Here is a 19,626-nt window from a genome sequence, read left to right as displayed (position 1 = left end):
TCACGATATAATTAATTACATTTATAATTTCTTATAACTTTTCTAGGAACAATGCTAAACCATAGATTTGGATACTCACCCATGATTTAAGGATGGACGAAATTTGGATAGCTTGATATACGAACTAATGATGTACAAATGCATTAATTTCAAGAGTTATCTATAGAACCCTTCACATTCACATAAACACTCTTCACTATTCACATTAATTTCGCATTAACAATAATGCATAGCAAATACAATGTATTGATTTCTTTCAAATAAATATATATCCACAAAATTGCATCAACTTCAATAACACTTAATAAACAACAAAACAATAATAACAAAATTAAATAACAATTGGAAGTTTTTAATTTTTTTTAATTTTTTTATGTGGACAACTGTAATTCTTATTTAAATCGCATATGACACAAACTTATACTATTATGTGACATAAACAATACCATCTATTTTATCAACACTATAATAAAAACACAATATTAAGAACCACATTAAATATCATAATACCAAACATCATCGTAATACTGAACACATCAATAAAAAAAAAAGTACATTAACCCATAATTAAACCCAAATTCTGATATCCTGACCATTAATACTAATATCACATTGAAAGTATCACATTACATTAAATATCAAAATACCAAACATCATCGTAATACTAAGCACATCAATAAAAAAGAAAGTAAATTAACCCATAATTAAACCAAAATTCTGATATCCTGACCATTAGTAGTAATATCACATTGAAAGTATCACATAACAGTACACTGTACCTATCAATTTTGGATAAATATATATCTTACAGCAAATGGTTCATTACAATGCAAATCATAAAATTTATCGTTTATATACTAATACTGAAATTTTCAACTGAAAGAGACTTCGAGACGTTTCAATTTTTTTATTAATATTATAGTTCGGCACCTTTAAAAAACTGTCTAACAAATTGAATGGAATTCGTTGCCTAACCATCATCCATAATTATGATTCCTCAAAGCCTACTGTGGTCGATAACTTCACTGTCAAACCATCAATTTGGCTATAGAATGGTAATAAGGCAAACACTGATACATAATTCATCCATCATTTAAGAATGCTTGAAATTTCAACAGATGAAGGTATCATCGAGGTCTACATTGCATTGCCGAACCATAACCATGATTTAATTAATTGCATTTATAATTTGTTTAAAAAACTCGATTTGTTTGTTATAATTCATTCCCATAAAATATCATGATCCAGAAAGCACACCTTTGATATATTGCTTGAGTATTAATAAATACATAGATGATTGGGACACACAGTTGAATATCTCAAAATCACCTTATATTGAATACAACCAACAAATCTTTACATCATTAAATTTCAAACCGCAAATGTTCATGCAGGTAAAATAACTTGCACAAAAGCAATTATCACAATCCAGCAACACTGAACCAAAATAACCAAATCTTATGTCGTGGACTTTCCCGTTGACTTGAACGAATCGTTGACATCCACAATGACCAACTTTGATACAATAAGATTTCATTCATAAATCACAAAATCGAACCTCAACTACTATCGAATAATGCTACTCTATGACAAAGATGCGCCAAGCAGCACAAATCGATATTAGTAAAGGGTCGATTGTGTCACCTAAAAACAAAGCCAGCAAAAAAATACTCATACAAGCCTTGTTAACATAAAACGTTTGGTCCCAAAATAAATACTCACATATCGACTGGAACAAATAGAGAGCATGATAGAAAACAGCACAAAAATATTTAAACAAAATACAAACTATCAACTTTTAATGTTACTCAACATCAACAATACAGGGAAAAACTAATTGCTCATAGTATGAATATATCAATAACAAATAGTCACTGTTCGGTCGAAACTGTAAGCCGATTGATTCATGTTATTTCATGTACTTCACACAATTCAGCTGCAACCACAGACTTACCAAATCAATAACCTCACCGAAGGCTTACTAAACACAACTTGGTATAAAACACGATGACCATTGTATGAACACATCAACTTTTTTCCCTGTAACCTGAAAACGAAATCAACAGAATCAAGAAATTAACATCTCATGCTGGTCGATTGGCAAAATGGACTCAACGTAAAAATAACTCTACAAACGAAATAACAAACGCATATCCTCATCCCTTTGAAACCAATACAATAAAACGTAATCGATCTTCATGTCAACATTGTTAACGAACAATTATCCATTCGTATAAAAACTAGTACCTAGAACCGGCAACAACAAAAGTTAATTAATCTTCATATTAAAATTATCAAGGAACAAACTAACCGATCGGAAGGAATACAATTAATCAATCAAATAAATTGACCGAAAAAAAACAATCATTCAATCTAATGATAACCAATAGATGGGAGACATACTTACAGTTTCACATTAAAATAGTTAGAAGATATACTTACAGTTCAAAAGCACAGATCAAAATAACAACTCATCTGACAGTGTCAATCGTACATTGTGCGTTTATTCCATGCTGATTCATGATCTTTGACTTGTAAACAACAACAAAAACATAAATTATAAAAAAAAAAAAAAAAAAAAAATAAAGAACAGACATATTATTGACACAAACTAACATGACCTATAAATGATTAACAATAGACTAAACGTATTGTTGACACCAATTAACAAATTGCGATGATCCACAACTGAACATGCGCCCCTTTTATAACCCCTTATTTAGACCTTCTGAATACCAACACAATTAAATACGAAGATAGTTTTCCAATGTCAATACAATGCAATAAGTAATAGCAATCCAATACACCTGTATACTTGTTATTAATTCACATCTTTGGAATGCCAATGCAATGCACCTATATTATTATTATTATTATTAATTCACATCTTTGGAATGCCAATGCAATGCACCTGTATTATTATTATTATTATTATTATTATTATTATTATTATTATTATTAGTGCTCCACTTAGGATAGTCACTAAAATTTTATTAAATTAATTTAAATTACATTTCAACTTTTTCATCAATCAAAAATTGTCTGGTGCTAAAAAATTTCTTTCAAAGAAAATCCAGCCTTCAGCCGAGAAACAGCATTTTAAGATTTGTTACTGGGCTTTATTAGTTCTTAGGATAAACAACCCAGTGGGCCATGTTTTAAAGTAGATTTGCTAAGTACAGGCCAAACCTTTTTATCACAAATTCACAATTAACAAAACTCTACTACCCTACATTCATCTTAGTTCGTTGTAGCAAACCAAATTGAAAATCTGATCACCAAGTGAATGATCTAGAATGCGTACCGTATAAAGAATTAAAAAGATGTTGATGCCAAATTTCCTATTGATTACATACATATCTTTGGAGAAACCCTAAGACAATGTTAATGAATACTGTTGTGCGAGGATGTGTGATTAACTCGGAGCAGGTAGTAGTTCGGAGACAAGCTATAGCTCGACGGAAATAGTGAAGCAGCCATTAAATTGGAGTGAGTTGTTGGGTAGTTATCTTCTAAATTGTGAATAAGCATTAGCTCCTAAAATCAAGGAGAAGATCACAAGAACACTCCTGATAGTTTCGGCCACAAATTATGTCATGGATCACGAGATTAACTCTTGAAAATCATGCCCTAAAATTTCTCTCGTCACTGTTGCAATTCAATAGGATAAAAACCCCTAAAAAATCATTGTAAGGGGATTGAGAAAACTAAAAAGGAGAGATTATTACTATAAGGCAAAAACATTTGAATAATATAACAGTGGACGTAGGCTTAATTTTAACTCATTAAATCACTTTAAAAATCACCATCTGGTTGTAAAATTGTTCTACGGAGATAGGCCATGTGACCATTGGCAACCCAGCAGCAACACTTTCCAGAGTTGAGTTCCATCCATAATGAGTCATGAACCCTCCAATGGCTTTATGATCAAGAATCACCATCTGGGGTGCCCATCCCCTTATTATCAGACCTTTTCCCTCCATTCTCTTCTCAAATTCTTCAAGACTCCATTCACTACTTGTATGCACTTCCTCTCTCATAGCCCAAATGAAGTGTTGTCCAGAAGCTTGAAGCCCCATAGCCATTCCAATTAGCTGATTGTCTGAAAATCGTGCCATGCTTCCAAAGCATACATAGAGAACTGATTTGGGTGCTTTGGAATCCAGTCATCTCAAACATTCATGTTCACTAACAGAAGCTATTTCTCCTTCTTGTGCTCAGGGCCATCTCTAAAACATTTGTGACCCTAGGCAGGAGTTACTTTGGGGCCCTCTAATAATATAAGCATATATTAAAAAAATTATTATTATTATTATTATTATTATTTTTTTTTTTTTGTCTTTTGAGATAAAAAATCACTAGGAGAGGTGGACAGCAACCGGTAGGCTAACAAGGTTAGGTTGGTAGGAGGTTTTGGAGAGTAGATGTTGGAGAAGTGATGGGTGGTGAAATGGGTGATTTCCAATGCCAAGATTGATAAGAAAATGCTTGAGAAGTCACAACCCAAAAGGTATCGATGGCCAACGATTGGCAAAGTAAACAGATAAGGTATGATAGGGGTTTTGGTGAGAGGGCTGAGGGGAGGAAGATGGTGGTGTCGGGGAAGACCAACAATGTCGGGTACATGCCAAAAAGGCTGAAAATGGCTGTCGTGTGGTGGAGTTGGGTTGCGAGATTCATAAAAAATTAGTCAAATCGAGGGCTATCAAGGTTGGGAAATGATAAAATGATGATTTCGGTCGATTTTGGTGAGAAAATAGAAAGGAAACAAAATTGACCGAAATCAACTCCAAACCACTGGCAGCAGAAGAGGAATGGAGATGATTTATGTGAATGTAAAATTTTGGGATTGAATTAGGGGTGAGTAATTTGAGATAAGTAAATAACTATTTTAGTCTTCCATTGTTAAAAGAGATTCAATGTGTTAATTTAGGGGTATAAACTAGAATATATAAAACTAGAGGTACAAACTTGCTATTTTGTTAAACTTTGGGTGGGAATATATGTAAAAAGTTTATAATAAATTTGGGCTTTTTAGGCTCTTTATTGGGGCCCCTTGGCTTAGATAAGAAATTATAAACATTTTCATTTTTGTAAGTTATTTAAAAAAAAAAAAAATTTATAAAAAATTTGGGCCCCCATATTTTTGGGGCCCTAGGCAGGTGCCTCACCTGCCTACCCCTTAAGCCGAGCCTGCTTGTGCTTTGTCATTGATGTCTGTGTTGCAAAGTGAAACAGGGCCAATATGTCATGCCTCCCCCTGTCAAGTTTCAAAATGACACTTTTCCACCCTTCATTAGGTTCCAAATAATAGTGATTATTTATTAATCCAAGTGTAAAGATATATTTTTTTTCTTTGTTTATTTAATTAATTAGGAATATTGATTTTCTATGTTAATTAGTAAAAATGAAAAACATTATAAATAATAGTGATGAGATATTGGTGCGTTTGGTTTATTATTTTGGATAAGATTTTTGGGATAGTCTTGGATAATTGAATATGAGAGTATTACGAGGTAAAATTTATAAATTTATAAAAAAAAAACCCCTAAGTTTGCTAATTTAATAAATACCCCAATATATAAAAATATGTAAAATGACAAAAAGACCCCACCACCCGCAGTGCCAGATTCCAACCACCACCATCAGAATCTGGTCAAAAAATTGCGTAACGACACATACTGGCCAGTATGGCGTCGCTTTGGCCTTTTTCGGCCAGATCCGTGGTCCGTCGACGGCCGAAAAAGGCCAAAGAAGGCCATCTTTGGCCGTCAGCGATGGTCAAAGATATGGCCGTCATTAGTTGTTGATCGTCAACGACAGCCATATCTTTGGCCATCACTGACGACCAGATCTGGCCTTTTCCAACCAGATCCACTCAACGACGACCATTTCTTTGGCCGTCACTAACGACAGATCTGGCCTTTTCCGACCAGATCCACTGTGGATCTGGCTGGAAAAGGCCAGATCGGTGAATTACAGGCCAGTTCCGATCGGTAATTCACCGTTGTGGCAGATTATGGTTACCTCCGACGGTGGTTGTCGGAATCTGGCAAGTATGGGTCGCGGGGGTGTTTTTATTAATTTTTAAACTTTTTTTCAGGGGGTGTTTAATGAAATTAATAACTTTATGGGGTCTAAAAGTAATTAAAAAATAGACTAATATTTCTGGAATAATATGTCAAGCTTTATTTGGAGAATAGGATTGGGAATATGGGCAGAAATAATAAGCCAAACACATCTTGACATTATAAATAACTAAATATTAAGATCATTTAACTTTAAATAATTTCATAACATTACTCTTAACTGTTTAGGTGATGCTAATTATTTTTCTTTTTTGACTTTTTAATATTTGACTTTTTGACTAATTAAAAAATAATAAAAAATTTATAAAGTAAAATATTTAAGGGCATTTTTGTCTTTTCAGTAAAATATTAATAAAAAACATAACAAAATCTAACGAAAGGTGAGAAGATGTTATTTTGAAACTTGATGGGTGGAAAAGTGTCGTTTCGTCAAACCTTGGGTGGGAACGTCGTTCTCCCTAAATTAGTAATATACGTCCTTAATTGATTCTCTAACAAATGAAAAACCACATAAACATAATTGATAGTTCTCTCTTATTTTCACTTAACTTAAAATCAAATTCAATCTTGTATATATTCCTATAATCATTCTTCATGGAAGGACTCCAAGTTACTTAAAGAATTCTCATTTTACGGAATTTTTTCATTATTTTTTGGAACGGAAACTGGCCGGGACACGTGGTCAAAAAAAAAAAAAAACTGTATTTTACAACAGTTGAGTAGTTAGACTTCGGCTTCACAGTCTAAAGTTTAAAGACAAACCTAGAGTGCGTCAGATAATGGATGAGTGGAACCTGCCCATGAAGTGCAATCATGATTGATTTTATGATGCCGCTTCTTCTTTGGTTGATTTGGGGTTTTGGATACAACTGCAATGTGAGCAGTTTCTGGTGTTGGGCCTCAAGCTCTTGGAGTCATTTTATTTTTGACCTTTTTTGGAGAGGAGCTCAGCTCCTCAATCCTTATTTAGGCCACAACAACTCAGAAGAGCTATCATGTACTTTTGCCGTGTTAAGTTCAATCAGAAGAAAGGCTTAAATGGGCAGTTTTTTTATTTATTTATTTTTTTTTTGGAATTTGGATTGGTAACATAAGAAGGGCGCTTTGTTGGTTTTGGGGTGTTTCTTTTTTTTCGGCGGGAAAGTTCAGAGGAAAATTCTTTCCTGCTCTAAAGGGTTCTTCTGCAGCCGGCATCATTTTCAATGCGTTACTTGGGTGATTTTCTTCCAGCCTATTGTCTATGGCGTTTGCAGTAGAGTCCACTTGTGGACTGACGTCATTAGAAAGGAGAATGTAAGGGGAAGTTGGGGCTTTAAGTCTAGGAGTCATCATTTTAATCTCTTAGCCTGGGATTGCTTCTTTTGGAAGGAGATTAGGCTCTTGTTGCTGACCGGGTCCGTTTATTTGAATGAACTTCTGGAGTTCTTGGGTTGAGCTTTCTGGGGCTTTAACCAGTGGTGAAGTCCTTGGGCTTGTGTCATTTGAGTGGAGGGTTTATTTAGGCTTTTGGGTTGCAGCATTTTATATGAAAATGTTTTATAGTTAGTTATGGGTTTTGTCTGGGCCTTCTTTTTTATAAGGCTTTGCTGTAGAGGATTGTTTTTCCTTTGTTATGGCATTGTTCTTGTTAGTTTGATCCTTGGGTTTGTCCAAGGCTCTTTGGGGGAAGGGCTCCCCTTCCCGGTTGTAATTTTTTTTTTTTTTAATAAATAACATAACCTAGAACCTCTTTATGATAGTATTAATTTGGAACAACTCAACCAATAAATTCTTGATAGTTCTGCAAATAATAAACTTTTTCTAATGATGATATCAATAAGTATTAAAAAAATTTATAAATTTTTATTTATTTATTAGTTAAATATATATATAATCGAAATTTGTATTTTTTAATGTCCTTATTTTGTGCCCAAGAACAAAACCTTCACATTTGCATATATAGTATAGATTTTGTACCATTATAAGGCCTACATAAAAGGCTATCATTGTATAGTTAATATATATACAATTTCATAATACATTCATCCATTATTCATAATCTAATAACAAAAGTCCTCATAATAATCTATGTCTAACAAGAGCAGTATAAGCTAATGAAATTCTCTTGGGTCTCGCCGAGGGATTATTGCGCGTTGGCGTCACATTGCAAGGAATTATATAAACGTCGAGGGGCGGGGGCAAGACTCGTGTCCGAGAAGAACATAACACTCCACCTTTGATCTCTGATCAGGAAGATCACGAATACAATTATTTCACCTCAAGAACCCACTCTCGATCGCTTCCCACACAATGTCCAACTTTCGTGAAATAATTTGAACATGATAATCAACGATTTCTAGCGCACACAGCACTTCAGGCACCTTCCCATACAGAGATTTCGGGAGAGGTTCAACTGCTCCAGCTTCTCCAGACACCCAACGAGCTCGGTAACGGGCCGGTCAAATGATTGTTGCTAGCATCAAAAACCTTGAGCTCTTTCAGAAACCCTAGTCATATGGAAGACAGCCACTGAGCCAATTATTCAATAACAAACTTCAGTTAACGTAGACGAGGCTTTGCCTATACTTCTCGGGATTGAACCAGTGAATTTGTTGTTGGCTAAGGTGAGATAAAGGGCGTGTTGAGCCAAGATTTTCAGGGAGCTTTAGGTGAATTTGTTGTTGTTAAGGAAGGTACATCAAGGTTTTTTAAGAAAGTTGGGGCGGGACTGACCGGTAAAGAAATTATATCGAATATTAAAAAAGATAGGCGATTCATGTGGAGAATATGGAGAGGGAAAGCTCCTGAAAAGTTATTGTCACTTAAGTCTAGTTCATATAAAAAGGGAGTGTTGCGAGTTTTGGAGTATAGTGCCAGAAAATTTATTAGAATTGGCATGAAATGGCAATATCGGTAGTTGATTGATGAAGCCATAAGAGTTGGGGCAACGAGGCCGAAGCCATTGAAATCGAGGAGGCAAGGGCTGTGGCAGATTGATTGTTGGGGGGGTGAGCCAGTAAAAGCCTGTGTAGTTGCAATATCTGATCCAACCAAGAGCTTGTGACGTTGAAGGGATCTGATGTGATTAAGTTCTTGAAGGCCGGATAAGGGGTAAACTTCTTGAGCCTGTGGTCTAGGAATTTTGGTATGGGGGGTATATGTAAAGGTGGTGATATTGGTGGTGAGATTATCGAATTATTGGGGCAATATGCGCAGAGAAAATATGGTAGGAGGAGATAAAAGTGTGAGTTAAGGTTTGATGGGGAAAGTGATGATGCTTCCCATTTCATATATGATGAAGAAAGAGAGATCGGAAGAGGAAGAAGATGAGTATATAAGTTAATTATGATCAATATTGTGGTTGTTGAACTGTGACTTACATACATAAGCATATTCTAATTGTGGTTAGTTAAGAATTATTATTATTATTATTTTAGTAATCGAAAGTGTCTAAGCTAGTTTATGCATATTCAATTAATTCTTCGAGGCCTTAAAATTAACGGTGAGTAATCCTCCAGTGTACTCTTATTAACAACCAAATGGAATCAAATTCAAGATCTTTTGAGTAATAACCCAAGAGTCTCAGTTGACTGTCTGGCCACCCAAGGGTTGGTAGTTAAGAATTATTTGTGAATATTGAGATTTATTTAAGTTGGTTTAACTTTTAAGTCATTATATAAACATATATATAGTTTACAAGTGTCGATCTAATCAATTTTTTATCACCATTCATTTTTGTGAAAATAAATGCTTTAATTTAATCACATATTTAATTAACTAAATTTAAGAGTTATTTGCATTGAAAATAAGGTGGGTTTAAATCTTATCCTACATGCACTTTATAGTGAATCACATGTTTGGGTTGACTCAACTGATCAAACTAATAACTTAATGCACCTCTTACATAAAACAATTTTCTCATGGTTTAGTTATTACAGTTTTGTCGCTTCAACAAGTAATAATCTTATATTGTTGACAAGCGATTATCAAACTTTCTTAGTGTACTTTTAGATTATTTATTGTGATGCATAACGAACCACCATCAGATAGCCTAATGGTAAAAGAACAAAATGAGGTTTCATAAGCTTATGAGTTGAGTATCTCCATACACTAATAGGGTAGACTACTAAAGCTCTTACTCAACCAACAGTTCAAAGGCTTTGGAAGATTAGTTGAGATTTGAGTTCCTACAAACGCTAATAGTGGTGGCCATTGAGAGGATTTACACAGTCTCAACTTCAGGGCCTTGAAGGATTATTAAGGTACGTGCAAGCGATTCGGACACCTTGATCACCAAAAAAAAAAAAAAAAAGATTACTTAAAATGTGCATAAATTAACCAAACATTTCCGATGATGAAATATATATATATATTTTTTCACCATAACTACAAGACATGTCACATGTCCGAACATAATGGGGATGACTCTCATGATCGGTAGTGTTGGTGCCAATGTTCTGAAACCCGGACCAGACCGGGCGGTCGAACGGTCCGACCGGGTTTCGCTGAGATTTCCGGTTTAAAAAAGTAAAAACCCGGATTTTTAGTTAGACCGTTTTAAACCGGTTGGACCGTCTTACTGTAGCAAACGACGGTCCAACCGGTTAAGAAAACAATGGTCCACTAAAAAATTTAAAAATGTGAAAAAAATTTAAAAAGTTAAAGTCAAACGGTCAAACCCCATTTTTTTAATCCATTTTCTATTTCTTTGAGATAGTGTCTGCCACTTTACTAAATTGAAATTTGCGTTTGCTTTTTGGTTTGCTTTTTCAGTTTTCTTTTTGGTTTGCCTTTGCCATTCGTGATCTCTACTCTCCAGTCCGTCCTCCTCCTCCATTCACGATCTCGGATCTCCTTCAAGCTTCAGCTTCAGCTTCAAGTCTTCATCTTCAAGTCTTCAACCTCTTCAATCATCGCGATCTCCTCCCTTCAATAACCTCTTCAGCTCCAGTCCAGTCCTCCTCCATTCGCGATCTCCTTCAATTTTCAGCTTCAGCTTCAAGTCTCAACCTCTTCAATCATCGCTCGTCTGCTACTCTTCTTCTTCCTTGCCGTGGCTGGTCTACTACACTACAGTCGTGATATTATTTTATAATGCCTTTGATGATGTTTGAAACTTTAGACTTTGAGGATTGAATTTGTAAACATTAAGTCATTAACTATCAAACTTGGATGGTTTATTATTATTATTGTAGAGTTGGTTGGAAGGGTTTTAGATTTTCGTACATAAAAATCTGGATTTTTAAATTTTTTTACTTTTTATCGTGTTTGTTGATGTCAGCGGTCGACCGACCGGTCGGACCGGTCCAAACGTGAAAATCGGAAACCGGGCCTCTGTCCGAGTCGACTCCCGATCCGGTTTTCAGACATTGGTTGGTGCCATACTGTTAAGGGAAGAGCAAGAATAGAGACAAATCCAACAAGGAAAACAACATACATACAGTCGAGAGAAAGTTACATATGATGCAACTCTCCTTATATAATTAATATTTGGATATATGAATGACAGGTGGCATTTAAAGAAAATGTCGTTATATGTCACTAATGGTGGTTTTTAGTCAAATAACTCCTTTTTCATACACGAGTAAACAACATATTCTCACCCAAGGTTTGACTAAATCCCAGGTGAGTACCATAGGTTTCATTTATTCTAGATTCTCACCCTTAAAGTAACAGTGTTATGAATTTTTAGGGTTTAGGACGTGCAATTACCATAATGCCCTTAACCCTAAATTAATAAATTATGTTTTAACCCCTAATTATTGAATTATAAAACTTACCATTTTATTTTCAAATTTATCAAAAACACCCCGATAATTACATACCCTCATCGGAAACAGCCCGATCTAGGCTGTTTCCGACTACGGGAACGTCCTGGTCACTCCATCACCTTCCCCGGATTCCATCGTCCAAAACCCCTCTCATTCCCGACTCTTGCCCCTCCAATCGCCGGCACCGTTAGACTTAGGGTTTTGATGTTCTTACCAGATTCGGTCGATTCCGGCGGTGAAAATCCAATTGGACACCACCAATGAAACCACCGTATCCAGATCTATAAAATCCATGTCCCCAGCTGCCGTCTCGTCGTCATTGCCGGCGAGAGTTCGTGTTCTTCGGCCGTTTTTCGATGAAGCGGTGGACGGCAAACGGTGAGCTGCGTGGCTGGAAACGTTAGGGGTTTTGTAGGATCGGATTGGAGGAGTCAAATGGTGGTGACAAGGGTGATTTTGGGTGAAAAAATCGCCGGAAAAAGAGCGAAAAAGTTCACCGGCGGTGGTCTGCTAACGTGCGCCGGAGGACTGTTACAGGCGATGGTCTGCTAACGTGCGCCGCCCATGTAAAATGACCAATTTACCCCTTTACCGTTATATCAAACGTTTTTTCGTCACTTTAAGGGTGGGAATCTAGAATAAATTGAACCTGTGGTACTCACTTAAGATTTCGTCAAACCTTGGGTGGCAGTATGTCGTTTACTCTTCATACACAATCATTAATGGTTGGTCGCCTTTGGTTTTCCAAACAATGATTCTATGTTCTATATGTTAAATCAAGACCTAATATGTGGTAAGGTGTTCGATGATGACAAAATCATCTTTATGACATCACAAGGTCTACCTCTTATTACGTATCGAGTATCGACTGTCTCATAACACAAATCCTAGGTAGATATTAATTGCTTTCCCTAATTAACATTTATAGGGTTTAAGGTCGAAAGTTCAAAACTTGGTGTGGCCAAGAATAATGTGAATTTATAGGGACTAATTAAAATTCTATATAAAATTTGCAAGTTTTTGTGAACTAATGGTTTAGCTCTAATCTATAACTTATATCAAATGTGTTTCGTCAGATTACTACCTATATAACCAATAATTATTATTATTAGTATTAAAAAATTACTGAAATCTTATATTACTTAACAACCAAACATAGTAATGTCAATAATATAAGATGACATACTAGAATAATGAGAGACAATCCCCAACCAAATAGCCTCTAAGAAGATATTACATACTCATGTTATAGAACATATATAATCAAGATTAAGAAGATAAAAGATAAATTAAAATATTTTTTCTTTCAAATTAGTGATATATTAATTTATCATTTACATATTAATATTATGTTTAAGATTATGATTGAAATGTATGGTATTTTACTCATACAAGATGAGGGGAAAGAATTCCAGTTGTAACATATAAAATAGAAGACATAAGACCATTAAAATCCTTGGTCCTTCCTACAATTTTTTGGGCCTCAGGTACCGATTTACAAGGGTCCATTTATTTTAGAGTAAACTATTCAAATCTATTAGGTTAAATTATAATGTTGATTTAGTATTATATAATAAGATTTTACACATATTCTGAAAAAAAGCTAAATTATGAAAAAATATGTATGCCACCTAAATCACCTAGTTAACATAGATAAATCAAAATCTAAAATATGCTTACATTCATTCAGGCAACTTGTACTCTTAGGGTGCGTTTAGTTCAAGAATGTTGTTTCTTGAGAATATTATATTAATGGAAATAAAGATTACCTTGAAGATTATTGGAAATGTTTAGGAAAATATATTTGGTTAGGTTGAAATAAATTGGTGGGCATGTTATATTGATATATTTGGTCGCGATGATAAATGAGTAGGTAGGTTATAGATTACTAAATTTTCCTCCTTGTTAAATATCAATATAATATTATTTTTATTATTAATTTCTAAACCATTCTTTTAACCCCCTACATTTGAAACTTTACTAAAACACCCCAACTATATACAACTTTAATTTGTAATAAAATCACCCCCAGCCACCCAAGGGACTGTTGGCAGCCAACCACCATCGCTGGTGGCCGGTAGTCGCCGTAACGATGCACAGCTACCGGATTTGGCCGATTGTGCACATATAAGGCTGTTTCTGGCCATGGATCTGTGATCCATGTTTGAAAATGGCAAGATCTGGTCGTTTTACAGCCAAAGATGTGGTTGAGAAATGGTCACAGATCTAGCCGTGAAAAGCCAGCCATTTCACGGCTGCCAGATCTAGCATTTTCACAACTAGATCTAGCTGTTTCCGACCATAGACCTGTATAGTCTTATCGATGCACAACTAGCCAAATCCGATAGTTGTGCACCGTTTCAGTGACTGTCGACGGCGACCAGTGGTGGTAGCCAATGGCCGGTAGTCCCTTGGCTAGTTAGGGTGGTGGCAGGGGGTGGTTGGAGGTGGTTGTGGTCTTGGGTAATTTTATTGAAGTTCAAGAGTAATTTTGTCTTAAAAATCCTAAGTATGAGGCTAAAATTATCTATAAATTTTATTGTAAATTATTTAGATAACAAGGGTATTTTTGTCCATAATTTTTATTAATAAGTGGAAATTGTAACAAAAATAAGCTTACCAAGTAATCTTTAAACTTGACAATCTTAAAATACATAAGAAAATTGAGGTAATCCAATATTACTAACAATAACTACTATTGATTTTGAAAGATTATCGGAACTTATATTATTTGACAACCAAATGTGGTAATAAAGTAATATAAGATGACATTATCTCAGTAATCTCTTATTACCTCCAATCAAATATACGCTTAAAACACAGTTTTACTTATTGACAATTCATGAAAATACGAAGGAAGGATGGAGGACAATAATCATCAGGTTAGGGAGTACATAGTCATTTTCCTTTTGTTTGGTGAGTTTATATCATTTTCTCCACTCCTAAGTTAGTATTAAACTCATCCACTTTGTTAAGAAAATATTAATTACTCTAATAAAAAGGTTTTCTTATAAATTTCAAGGGAGAAGTATGATAATTATTATGTAGTTTTTAATACTTTTTTGAACGAAAAGGATGAATTAATACTTAGCAATCTTATAGGAAAAAAATGAAATAAACCCTTTTGTTTAGATCGAGGGTTTGTCAAAATGATACCATCGGAAATAAAGCCTGCACGGATGGAGAATTGACACTAGAAAAAATTTGAAATTGAAGCGTTTGTTTATAGAATTTTGAGGCAAACAACATAAACCAATTTTAACTACTTCTAAGGTGATCGAGTGGTTTGATAAAGACTCTTAAATATATTACTTAAGAGGTTTTAAGTTTAAATCTCTTATTGGTTGTTAATAGAGATAGTTACTGAAGTTTTTATCTAATCGATGGTTTTAAGATTCTGAGTAATTAGTTAAAATATGTATAAATTAGTTCGAATATTAAAAAAAAAAAAAGAAAAAAAAAATCCTCAGAGAAGAAATTGTGATTATCCCCTCTGCATCTTATCTTCGGCGAGTTAGTCCTGTATATGCAATGTAGAAGAGATGGCCCTCATGGGCTGAAAAGGAAAGAAAAATTTCACTGACGCGGAAGTTACGGATATTACAATATTTTATTTGGAATCTTGACCTTCGGTCTTCTCCAGCAAATGTTAATTTGTCCATATGTATAGGCTAAGGGCTATTTGATCGACTCAACCCCTACAAGATTTTTTTCAAATCTATAAGCTGTAGCCTGTACTATAGTAGGACCCAATTTCTGTTTCTCGTCATGCTTTATTAAAGCTGAAAAGATTGGCACTTGTTCTGTCCCCATGATTTAGGTCAATTTTGGTCCCTCCTCATCACAACTTCCAAGAATCACCACATTTGATTTTGCGGTTCATTATCTGTTTTTCTCACCCTTTTTTTTTTAAATATTGTTTGATCCCACTGGGCACTGGCCACTTGCAAGTGAAATAATGGAATATGGGTGAAAAACAGCTACTCCTGATAGATAGATCCAATCATCCAATAGGAATTCTTTAACTTTTTAATATATTATTTAAAAAATTTTAAGATCAGATTCTCTTTTTAGTTTTTATTAGGATATCTATTAAAACTTTTATTTCATTAATAATTTTAAAGTTTCATATGATTAATTAAGATATGTGTATATGAATTCAAACACTTTCTTTAATAAAAACAAAATTGTTTATACCAATCTCATATAACTCTTAAACATATACTTGTTTAAGTGATGCATTTAATTTTATATTCCTGTCATAGTTAATTTAATTTTCTTGCATTAAGATGCTGCCCAACATTCATTAATTGTTTGTAATATTTAACTTCATAAATTAAAATGGAAACAGAGGAAAAAAGCAATCACGAGTTGATTTATTGGATTACAAATTATCTAGTTACATTGATTCTACATAATATATGAAAGGGAAAGAAATATATATATATATATATGAATGACAAAGCCTAAACATGAACGTCTAGAAGTAGAATGCGTCCATCTTCAGGATCCGGTGGCTTAGCAAATTACAGGCGGTGCGGTTTAAGGGCAGCATAAGTCCGAGGTGATGGAGCAGGTGCAAGTTCAACCGTTGATTTTTGATCAGACGTCAAAGTATCAGTATGATTGGCATAACGATTCTTCATACAAGGAATCAAATTTAATGACTTCTCGTTTGGACAGGTCCTCCGCTTGGAGAAGAATTTACGGCATTCTTCAGGTGATCTCTGAAATGGAAGATCCAAAATGCAGTTCATCCGAATATCAAGTTTCTTGTTCCTTATCAACTTCCTGCATTCAGGTCCAACCTGCGTAAAATAGTTATATGACAAAGACAAGTTCGCGAGCTTCGGCAGCTTGCAGACCATCTCCGGAACCGGCCCGTAAAACTGGTTATTAGCCAAATTGAGGTTCTGCATACTGGCCAAACATCCAAAAGAGTGCGGAATGGGGCCAGTCAACACGTTGGTGCTGACATCGAATACAGTGGCATTTCTCAGGAAGCCGATTTCATATGGCAAGCAACCTGAGAACTTGTTGTTCAGGAAAAGCACTTCTAGCAGGTTCTTTGCTTTGCCAATGCTGCTTGGAATGGGACCGGTGAACTTGTTGTTGGCGAAAGTGAGATAAAGAGCTCGTGTGGAGCCAAGATTCGAAGGAAGATTTTCCGAGAAGTGATTGTTATTGATGAAGAGGACATCAAGATCCAGGTTGAATACTTCAGGTGGAACCTTTCCCACAAATGAGTTGAACCTGAGGTCCAAGAAGGTTAATTTCTTGCAGTTAAGAACTTCCATTGGGAACTCGCCGGATAACTTGTTGTTGCTGACATCTAGCTCGTACAAGTACTTAATCTTGGATGTTAATTTTGGGATTGAAAGGGTGAAGTTATTGGAATTCACGTGGAAGATTGCCAAGTCATCCAACTGCTCAAGAAAATCAGAGAGGCTAAATCTCGGACCCTTAAAATTATAGCCATTGAAGTCTACTCCCGCAACCGCCCTCTGTTTTACGTCAGGACGAGTATCACATACAAAGCCTTTGTATTTGCAAACATTTTTACCTTTCCATGAATTTGTAATATGTTGTGGATCATCAACAATTCTAGTCCTGAATTTTTGAATTACTTCGCGAGCACGCATGAGTCGGTCATTCGGCACGCATGGGGTTGGGGTGGGTGTCGGCCGACGCGGGGACGGAGGTGGCGAAGGCGGCGGCGGCGGCGGCGGAGGCGGCGGTGGTGGCGGTGGCGGTGGCAGTGGAGGCGGCGGCGGTGGTGGCAGCGGAGGCGGCGGTGGTGGCGGAGGTATTGGAGGAGGGCAAATCGGCTCAGCAGGAGGAGGAGGAGGAGGAGGACAATTTTGATATCCATGAGAGGGAGCAGGACCAACTCCACCTCCACCGATAATGATCTCCAAACCTTCTCTTCTTGTTTGATGATCACCCACTACCTTATGATGCAAACATGAATGAAAAATGAGAGCGAATAGCACTAATGAAGAACAAAGCTGAGAAATGGAGGCCATAATTGTATTCTACAGGATTTTTGAGAGTTGTAGCTATATAAATAGAATAGAGTGGTAGACAAAGAGTGGAGGGCAGTCAAAGACTCACGAGCAAATCAGACGACGTCTACCTCAAATTTACTAGCGGTAATGGCCGTTGCCCTATCATTTTCAGAGCAAGAGACAATCAATTAGCACTGGTGTTTCTCACTGAACTCACTCTGCCTTTATTGTATATTTACTTTCTCCAACTTTTTGGTAGGTTCCAAAATTTATGGCTGTCTTTAACTATGGCTTCAATGCATGCCTGGCCTTCAACTCTGTGGTTTTAATTCAATTCAGTAGATTTACGTAATGAAAATGGCAATAATACAGTACTACTACTGCCAGCCCGGTAGATAGATGATGATTAGAAAAAAGAAAAAAAAAAACGAAAACATGGTATTCTGCCAACCCATTGAGAAACTTTTAGATTCGAATCAAAGGTTGAAGTAATCAATTAATTATCTAAAAGCTTGAGCTAGTTATTTTTTGTTCTAATAACATGTTCCTTGTGTGGAATAATGTATGTGGTTTAAACAATACTCTTAACTACTCACCACTAACAAACTAATTAACAAGAAGTAACAAATGTATATATAACTAAAAGTTTATGTTTTTATATAATTTATTTGATAAACTAGATTTGAACACTTGACTACTTTTCTAATACAAACTTAAAAAATTACCTCATATTCAAAACTCAATCCCATAAACTTTCTCTCACAACTTTGATGTGATAATTTACAATTGATCAACTTTCAAATGGGTCTTATTTGTCCAATTGTGAGCTGCTATGTCGGGATTGTGAGAGAAAGTTTATAAAATCCTACAAATAGAATCTAAGCAAGAACTTAATAGTTCACTTCTTGGGTAGCCAAGATTTTGGATTTACATTATAAAGTTATATACTCTTATCAAGTGCTTGAAATAAATTTGTGAGTGGTTTTATTTTAGCTCCACCCAAACTCTTTTTAAGTCCCAAAATTAATTTATTTTTTTAGTTTATTCCAAAAATACCCCTTTCCTAATCCTTTTCAACTTCTCTAATTTCCTAATATTTTTCAACTTCTTTTTTTTTTTTTTTTTTTTAAACTCATGATTTAGAAACAGTAACTGAAAACCCATAAAAAGAAAATCAAAACAAAATTGAAAATAATATTTTTTGTCATGATTTTGCACAGGAAATATATTTTCCCACCTTTGTTTTGTTTTTCTTTTATGGGTTTTCATAACTTTTCCTGAATCACAACTCACAAGTACATCCGACATTCTCTTCCAAAAAATAAACAAATAAAAAAGGAAAAAAATTCAAGAAAGAATTGTTTTTGAACAAATTTTTTGTTTATTAATTATGATTAAATAAATGAGAAGTTAAAAGGATTAAGAAAGAAGATTAATTAACAAGACCAAGAAAGTAAAGAAGTTAAAAAAAAAAAAAATTAGGAATACGTTAATTTTGGAATAAAATAAAATAACTAAATTAATTTTAGGGATTAATGAATGTTTAGGTGGATTTAAATCAACACCACTCCAAATTTATAATAAAGCAGGGAATAGGACCTCTTGGCCCAGGGCGGCCGACGCCTTGGACAAACTCAATTAGTTTGCAACTTGAATATATGATCAACAAAAGACAGGATTACAATGTTCTGCATGAAGAGTGAAGACAATCTATGACTGGAACTCGTTGTGTGTATGTTTGATAAAATTATTACTTAAGGGACCGGCAGCATCAACCCC

General features: G+C 35.0%; 1 protein-coding gene and 1 pseudogene across 1 annotated transcript; both read right to left on the bottom strand.

Annotated features, from left to right (window-relative positions):
• Positions 1-8,341: 8,341 nt before the first annotated feature.
• Positions 8,342-9,358, bottom strand: LOC116124421 (annotated as a pseudogene).
• A 6,835-nt stretch (positions 9,359-16,193) lies between these two features.
• Positions 16,194-18,072, bottom strand: LOC116124494 (leucine-rich repeat extensin-like protein 3). The gene has a single exon (XM_031410236.1). It carries the CDS (start codon positions 17,863-17,865, stop codon positions 16,366-16,368), a length of 1,500 nt encoding a protein of 499 aa, XP_031266096.1. The 5' UTR covers positions 17,866-18,072; the 3' UTR covers positions 16,194-16,365.
• Between the last annotated feature and the right edge of the window lie 1,554 nt (positions 18,073-19,626).

This window comes from Pistacia vera, unplaced genomic scaffold (genome assembly GCF_008641045.1).
Source record: "Pistacia vera cultivar Batoury unplaced genomic scaffold, PisVer_v2 Contig152, whole genome shotgun sequence".
Taxonomy (NCBI): Eukaryota; Viridiplantae; Streptophyta; class Magnoliopsida; order Sapindales; family Anacardiaceae; genus Pistacia; species Pistacia vera.
This window is presented reverse-complemented; position numbering and strand designations above follow the sequence as displayed.

What these genes read in the sequence shown, in the direction of transcription:
- LOC116124494 (XM_031410236.1), bottom strand. Translation starts at nt 17,865, where the DNA reads ATGGCCTCCATTTCTCAGCTTTGTTCTTCATTAGTGCTATTCGCTCTC.